The sequence below is a fragment of the Dermacentor albipictus genome, chromosome 2, assembly GCF_038994185.2.
Source record: "Dermacentor albipictus isolate Rhodes 1998 colony chromosome 2, USDA_Dalb.pri_finalv2, whole genome shotgun sequence".
Taxonomy (NCBI): Eukaryota; Metazoa; Arthropoda; class Arachnida; order Ixodida; family Ixodidae; genus Dermacentor; species Dermacentor albipictus.
Genome location: NC_091822.1, coordinates 82357239 through 82365672, shown reverse-complemented (window position 1 = coordinate 82365672; position 8434 = coordinate 82357239). Strand labels below are relative to the sequence as shown.

The following is an 8434-nucleotide window of genomic DNA, read 5'->3' as shown; positions in this document are numbered from 1 at the left end:
GGCTTTCCCACTGTCATCGCGTTCTCTGTGTGCTCTCTGTGTTTCCGTGGACAAAACGGGTCATTAAGCTTTTCCGCCGAAGCTGACCACCCATGATGTCCCAAGCTTTCGCAATTGATCGCACAGGTGACATGACTAGTGACCTCTGGTGGAGGCACCACCCACCCAGTGAACCCTCAGACTATCCAGAAAGCGCTTCGTAACGCCACATCTTTCTGCCAGACCATCACCGATCAGAGAATTTGGACGAAAAGGTAGCGCGAGTATAGGCTGACGCCCCACCCTTGTGTCACCCATTCGCACATTGCAAGTGTGAATTCCGGTTAGTGCCTTCCTTTCTCCTTGCCTCGCTTGAACGAAGGGCTTGGTCGAAGGGCGTCTATTCCCCATGAATTACAACTGAAACCCTGCAGAATTTGTTTGTGGCTGGTGTGGTAGCCGCCCGAACCACAGGTAATACGAAGACGCCGTGGAGTCAGCGGCTGCCACATCTACTGGTATACGTACTATCCCACAAGCACAAATTGATACTTTAACAGGAAGAAAACCAGTCAGAACACCTGTTATGTGTAATTAGATGAGCTCGATGTACAGCTCTTTTCTAAGCGTGATGCAGTTATAAATGCGAGTTAAAGCCTCAATTAAAACAATGGTAGTAGTGCAGGCGAAGCTTGAAGCCCGACAAAGCATTCTAGTTATTTTCACCTTGTCCTTACTCAAATTTTTGCTGATAGGCTGTGGTAATGCATCGCATTTGGAGCCGTGGCGCCTCGTTTTCCATTTAGTCACACACACCACGGGCTCTTTCATGTCGGATTCCTCAGTCGATCTGGCCATAGCGCTGATTGAATGCGCGTCGAAGCTGGCTTTGTAGTACACGATGAGAAGCCACCGTCAGAGTTACTGTGCTGTTCCATGAGAAGTGCTGTTTCCGTGACAGAAACCACCTGGCCGATCACTCCAATTGTTTTGTTTGTGCTTAAGAAATACAGGGTATTTGACCTAACTTGAGCCAAACTTTAGTAACATGAGGTACAGGCTACGCAAATGTCACCAACGCAGGAAAACAAGAACAAGAACAGAACTGTGTCCGTTAGACAGTGTTGTAATATCTCTCAGTTTAAAAGTAATGATAAGGCATGTAAGTGCCCATGTTACTATCTTTTTGTTCGGGAAACATGAGCTACCTAGACTTACATTGTTGCTTCGAATTCCTCACCGGAACAACAGCAAAATCGTTATTACTTGTGCTTCAAGCTTAATTTGTTCTGCCAACAATCATGAAGGGCACGAACAAAGTCATCGCCATGTCGTTTTGACACAAACACGTTAGGCCTGTCAACGGTACTCGCTCGGTCGCACAGAATTGACAGCACCTTGGCGACCATTAAGAGCGGAGGATGCCGAAGGCCGTTCCCATGTCCGCCTCTTCAGGAACTTTGCTCTGGGTAATTGTTCAACTCATCAAAGGAAGGCGCCACGTCATCGAGTACGAAATAACCTGTGCCGCTGGAGAATAAAGCTTTGCTCTTTGCTTGGACGAAAGTGAGGTCAGTTTCTAAACACCTTTGTACTACACTGTGCTTGTGGAAACCGATTACCTCCTGGCCAACTATCTGCTTATACGCGAAAAAGAAAGAATAATTAATTTATATTTTTTTGCTTGAATTCTTGGTATCACTGGGATATCGCATCTCTGCACTGCCGGATATGCATTGTTTTACAAAGAGAATTGAAAAGAAAATACATATTTTCTGGTCCGCAATAAACAAAGTTTGCTGCGTTGTCAAACAACGCAGGTTCAACGATATTAAATGATTTGCGTAATTGGTATGCAGTACCACACAAGCACACAGAGTTAGGCGGTGGCCAACACGTACCCAAGGTAGATCATATATGAGAATACATAGCATCGCGAAGCCCTGAATCGCTGTTGCGTGGTAACAAAGTGTCCAAGTAAAATGACAGTTAGCTTAGCGATATGCTTGAAAGGGATGTATGTATGTATGTATGTATGTATGTATGTATGTATGTATGTATGTATGTATGTATGTATGTATGTATGTATGTATGTATGTATGTATGTATGTATGTATGTATGTATGTATGTATGTATGTATGTATGTATGTATGTATGTATGTATGTATGTATGTATGTATGTATGTATGTATGTATGTATGTATGTATGTATGTATGTATGTATGTATGTATGTATGTATGTATGTTATGAGCGTCCCCTTTGGAACGGGGCGGTGGGTTGCGCCACCAAGCGCTTGCTATTATACTGCCTAATGTCCTTCCTAGGTTAAACAATAAAAAAGAAAAAGAAACACTACGAACTCCCACAACCAAATTTTCTGATCCCCTATTGCAAACTGCGTTTTGTACGTCTCCGTTTTTTGTCGTTTCCCTACTTTTATTCCACCAATCCTCCAATCGCCTCTTACTAATCCCTATTTCGGACATGTTTACTTTTCCACTGCTCTGGCTGAACCCAAGGGCTTCAAGGGGGCCAGTGGTGCCTAAATCGACCGAAGGAAGAGGCGTACAATAAGTGCCGTCTACAAATACCAGCACACTGGGCCGAAATCCAATGAATAAGAAATGAGCTTGCAAAGAGGAAGGACCGCGCGCGCGAGCGCTCGCACGCACGCGCGCGCACCCAAATTGTGGGTGTTACGTTAACAGAGAAATGGAATAAACGTTTATTAGGGCTCTGAATATTCGGGCCTTGTAGTGCTGCTAACTGCAGAAAAATTTCCCTAGGTCTGGGGATTTTATGCTTTGTTTAGGTAAATATGAAACAATGTTTAAATCTGACATACTTTCGCACTATAGGATATTGAAACGGCGAAACTGCTCACGTGACGGCGTGTTTTCGTTTCAGTCACCTCAAACTACTTTCGAATTAGCATGCGAATTATTAGCGTGCAGCAGTGGAGTGAATGCATCTCATCTGTAAATGACGAAACAAACGTATGCCGGAACATTACACAAAACAGCACGGGCACATCTGTGCCTAAGCGGACACATATACCTTATACCGAGCATGACAATGCGGTAGTGGCGCTAAACAGCCGGAAGTGTACGCGTAAACTAAAATTTACCGCCAACCACCCATAGCCAGAGCAACCTTGAACATAGTCCTAGCGGTGATGTGTTTCGACAAGTTTTGCTTTGGATGAAAGATAAATACTAGCAGCGTATTTTTCTGCTTTGCTGCAAATTACGTATAAGTGAGTCTAGGTGGTGGTGACACATCAGTACATGGCAAGAAAAAAGAAAAAAACACACTGTTCATATCTTTTACATTACTGTCGTGAAGTGGCGCACTGTTTTGACACTGTTACATTCCGTAAAGGAGGTCTGGCGTACATTTTACTTACAATTCGAATAAGGTTCCGTGTAATCTTCGCTTGTTGCTGTATGCTCTATAGGTGCGAAGCAATTTACAAAGAATAGACGTGCTGACGCTGTCTGTCCATGGCTTCAGGCAAAAGGTCCTGATTTCAGTTTGAGTCCGGTGACTTCATTAATTAAAACTTTAAAACAACCTTAGAAATAAACTTAAACAATATAATTTGCAGTAATTTGCGCAATACTAACAATAATAATTATTGAAATAATATTCACGAGCTGAAGAACCACATTTCATACAAATCTGGGGAAATCTACGGAAATTTACCACCCGAGTTCGGGAAAAAGTCTGGCTTGCACTGAGGCCTTGACTCCATGGTCTTCGTCGTCAATTATTTCTCTGACTACGATGGCCAAGCATTTCTGACCTCTTGTCTCGACAGACCGTTGAGGTGCGATCCATCCTTCCCAAGAGTTTAATTGGAGGATCGGTGTGGGCATCTTGTGTATGGCTTTTCCATTTGTGTATTGTGCTGCTGGAAATTCCCAGAAAGTTAGAGGAAGACGTCGATATACGGAATAGAAGATGAACGGGCTTTGCTGACTTTCTATGTTGGAGAACAATATACTAAAGCAGCGCGCACGCACGTAATGTGCAAAAAGCAGACAGCCGGCGAGTCTATTGGAAATACAGGATGGGCGACAAAGGAAGGAACACAGTCAAGAAATTTAAAGGATTTGGTGGTGGAGGAGGGGGAAAGTCAGCTGACAGAAGGCATAGCTAAATCGAGATCCCCGAAGAAAAAGCCTTCGCCCTGCTGCGACATTGGTGATGATGGTACTTGCGGTGATGATGGTGGTAATTAACAGACTGACTTCGGCACGAGTTCACAGACGTCTGCTTCTGGCATGCGCGGAGGAAAACTGTGCTCTCCGTCTTAGCGAACGTGTTTCGTTACAAAAACACGGCTGCACAGGACGCCAGTTTAGTGAGGCGCTATTATTCGCGGAACGAACGGCGCCGCGAGCCGCCTCGATGATGTTCTATCACGAGGCGCCCTCCGCAGTGGCAACTACACACTAAAGAAAGCTGCACCCTTAAGAGTGTTTTCTCGTGTATATAACTCACCCTCTTACACCCGTAGTAAGCTGACTAATGCACCGATTTTTAAGGGTGCTTTCTTTTTTTTCCTTCTTTTTTCTTGGAATGGCGCTTTTTTTCTAAACGTACGAATGCACATTAAGTTTTATTTTTACAGCGATATATTTTATTCTATCACTGTCCTAGGGCGTTAACCTGAAGCAATCGTGTACACTTTTCGGACAGGTTTTTAAAAAAAAAACGAGGCAAAGAAAAAAACGTCGAGCACCGAGCAACGTAGATTCACAAGACCAACGTTGGGCCGTACAGCGAGCCATGGAGGCCGCACGGGAGCAGGAGCTCCCAGTGGCCATCTAGGCGGCCCCAGGGCCGGGCCTCCCAATCGCCGGATTCCAAATAAAGTTATCCCATCACACAGACGCCTAGATTCAAACTGTGGGCCTTATATTCACGTCGGAAGTGTTACTTCCTTTTTTTTTCTTTTTGTCCCCCTAGACAAAACCTTTAAAATGTATTCGTAGGTGATACTTCCCCATCATTCTTCCGACGCAACAACCCTTAATAACACAGCACCTAAGAGTGCAGTATCGCCTCTAGCTGCTCTGATAGGCTGATACCACTTTCCTCGATGCATTTCAGTTCATCTATAAATCAGCGCTGAGGTGGAACAACTTAAGCGGCGCTAGCAGGGAGATTTGAAAGGCAGGAGAGAGACGAGAGCAGAAAGTAGTTGTGTCTTTTAATTTTCCGACTGGGGTTTGCCGCTTCCCCTCTCTTATCGGTATTAGATTACTCCGCATGCTCCTGCGAGTGTTTATTCCACCCGATACTCCATGTAACAGCGCAAGACGTGTGGCGCATAATATTGCGCCGGCGCCGAAGTTACGTCAGAAGGAACATACGCCTACAGAACCATGTTTGGCCGATGCGCCAAGATTAACTTACGATTGTCAGCTGATCTATAAAACAGCACTGACCTGAAGCAACTTAACTGAAGCCCGTGGCAAGAAGGGAAAGACAGGGCAAGAAATAAAAGAATGGTGTTCTGCTAACGAATGCACCAATTTTCAAAATATTTCAGAGAAGGCAAGGATGCAAGAAGAGAATTCCGACATCCAGTCCATCCTCGAGGACGGAATTTTCGTCATTGAGCAGAAAAGTCGGTCGTTCTTCTTGGTGCTTGCAATTTACCAGTGAAAATGGTGCCGAGTATGCACAAAAGAGAACGGAACATTACTGCAGCCGTCTGCAGCCTGTTTGAAATGATAACGCTGCTACAAAGAAATACCATACAAAACGACTTTTATTTACGCACATATTTAAAAAGCAGGAAGAGCTTGAGAAGAAGCCTTCTGCCATCAGAAACGGTCTCATAACATCAGTTCGCGGAAGAAATAGGCGTTCCACCGCAATACGCGGCGCAACAGTGACCACTTGCGTGGGCAACGTTCACAGCCGCACCGCGGTCACTGGGCTCGTGTTTTGAGCGACCGCTATGCAGCCCTCTCACGACAGTAGTGTCGCGTGGACCAGCGCCGCCAGCACGGACGAAGACATGGCCAACGTCAAAGTCTGGCTGGACGAGACGGTGACGTCGCCGCGACCCCTGTTTGGGGCTTCGGGAGCTCTCATGTCCTCGACGGTCAGATGGTCGACGCGGCACAAGCCCAGCTCGGCGACGCAGGTCGTGTAGTTGGGGCAGGACGAGCACGTGGGGCCCGGCGCGTAGACGGCCGTGCCCGGATGGTTGCCCGGCTCGTCGTAGTTGCACGCGTACAGGTTCCGCGTGACGCCGTCGATGGACTCGACGAGCGCGAAGCCGCAGCCGACGTACTGACTCCGGGACCAGACGAGCTGAACCGATGAGGACAGCCACCGTAAGTACTTACTGGCGACGCGCCACAATAGTTTCTAAATCGGCATTACTAAAAGACGTACAGTGCCTTATACTCCTCCATCTACAGACAGTAGTTCTCCGACGAACACTTTCAAAATTCATGTCGTCCTGGACGCCTGGTGCGGCAAGTTCGAGTAGGAGGCACCGCTCGTCTTTCATGTGGTGTTCGTTGTAACGTACGGAGCCTTCGTTCACGATTTTACTGACTTAAGTGGTGTCTGTGGTGCGTAATCCAGAAGTTTAGCTCAACCTAATATTATCGTTAGTGTCCCTCCAAACAATCCCTCCACCTGACCCGTGACCACGACGTCAGCATGACGCGTTGAATTTCAAAAGCTTTATTGCTGTATTCCTCCCGCTTTAGAACTGTACAGTTTTCGGAAATTGCTAGGTTGATTCTGCTTCCCTTAAAACGCCACGTGATGCTCACATATCAATTAACAATATAAACTGCACACGAAAGCGATGCTTTAAAAAAAATGTACGATATCGCCACTGGAGATGGTGCCGGAATTGCAATGTGTCGGCCTCACCATCTTCTATAACCGCATTTTCTGGCTCATCGAGATTCGCTCTAGCAAAGAATGCGATGCTATTACAGACACGCATGCTTTACTAACGCGGCCTCGCGTCCAATATTCCTCTCCAACGCCCCTTTGATGAAATACTAAACCTGCCCGTCTAGCAAGGGCGCTGACTCCCACCTGGGTAAAACGTTCGCAGGAGGTTTCGTCGCGGCCACTGGCGTTCCTGTACGACTCGATGATGCCCTTGGAGCAGCCGGCGTGTTCGCTGAACCAGGCGGCGACGCAGGCCTCGAATCCCGTGTCGTTGGCGGTGTCCGGCAGCGTCTGGAGGCACAGGTTCTGGCCCTGCTCGATGAAGTTGCGTGCCTGCACGGCCTCACTCTGCGGCGCGCACTGTTCCACGTACGACTGCGCCACTTCCGCCAGGTCTGCGCACGTGTCATGGCCACCAAAAGGCGTCATAGTCAGAGTGATTTTCTCAACCTCGGCACAAACAGCATCTTCGAGCGACAGGCATTTCTCACCTAAGCTTAGCTTTGGGATGTAAAACCTCCATCAGGAAATTATTAATGCAATCGGTTGGTCGGTCACAGTGATCCCTGAAGGTCACCGCTGAATCCGCATCTTTTGATTTATAGCGCAAATTGTTACAGGCAGATGAGCGTGATATACGTTTGCCGCGCTGAGTTGGATGCCCCAAAATTGTGGTTTAGCGCGGGACATTTTACGCGAAGCTCATAGTTGCGTTTTTAATATGCAGGGTGACGTTTTTAGTTGTGTATTGCTCAGCAATCTAATGACTAATTAACAGTTGCAGTTCTAATAACTTTTACTGAAAAAAACAGTACAATATTCCTTTGTTTTAGGAGTGTGCTCTCTATGGTAAGAAATAAATCCAAATGAAATGTTCTAATTTTTTTCTCATGTGGAAAGATGTTCGGGGTTCGCGGGGGTATACACACCCGGACATTTACGATACGAACGATGCAGTGACAGTCATGTGAAGCACGGTGAGGCTTTCACTGAGAGCACATAAGACACGCAGACACTTCATGCAAACTGCGCTCGGCGACCAGCGACGCGAACGCCGCAACACGTCACTGTGAGGCGCGCGTACACACGGCATCGCTCACCCGGGTCCCACGTGGTCTCGCACATGTCCGCCGCGGGTTGGTAGCCGTGCAGTCCTCCCTTGGCGACGAGGCTGCGGTACTCGTTGTGCGCCCTGACCACGCCCGCCTGCTGGTCGCCGTCGAAGCCCCGCGCGCGCACCGAGCACGGCACCACGAACTCGGCCGGAGGACGCAGCCAGCTGACCGCCGCCAGGTCGGCCCGGCCGGCGGCGGATCGTCTCGCGCCGGCGCCGTGGGGCTCCTGGGCGGCCGCGACCAGCAGGAGGAGCAGCCCTTGCTCTCGAAGGCGGCAGCGTCCCATGGCGTCCTCTTCGTCCTGCTCGCGAGAACGGCGCGTGCACACGTGCGGTGGCGATGACGCTGGTGCCTTCTGCCTAATTTGAAGGGCACGAGCCTCTCGTAGCTCGGGGGAGCCAA

The 8434-nt window shown here is 48.0% G+C and overlaps 1 protein-coding gene across 1 annotated transcript; it reads right to left on the bottom strand.

The window, feature by feature from the left end:
* Positions 1-5745: 5745 nt before the first annotated feature.
* On the bottom strand, positions 5746-8365 carry LOC135895846 (scoloptoxin SSD552-like). The gene is made up of 3 exons (XM_065424042.2): positions 8018-8365; positions 7062-7312; positions 5746-6314 (listed from the first exon to the last, which is right to left on the bottom strand). Exons 1-3 carry the CDS (start codon positions 8316-8318, stop codon positions 5967-5969), a joined length of 900 nt encoding a protein of 299 aa, XP_065280114.1. The 5' UTR covers positions 8319-8365; the 3' UTR covers positions 5746-5966.
* Between the last annotated feature and the right edge of the window lie 69 nt (positions 8366-8434).

Excerpts from the sequence above, each read along its gene's own strand:
- LOC135895846 (XM_065424042.2), bottom strand. The coding sequence starts at position 8,318 with ATGGGACGCTGCCGCCTTCGAGAGCAAGGGCTGCTCCTCCTGCTGGTC. Across the intron at positions 7,313-8,017 it reads CGAGACCACGTGGGACCCGG|ACCTGGCGGAAGTGGCGCAG; the intron begins GTGAGCGATGCC and ends ACACGTGCGCAG. Across the intron at positions 6,315-7,061 it reads CCTGCGAACGTTTTACCCAG|CTCGTCTGGTCCCGGAGTCA; the intron begins GTGGGAGTCAGC and ends TCATCGGTTCAG.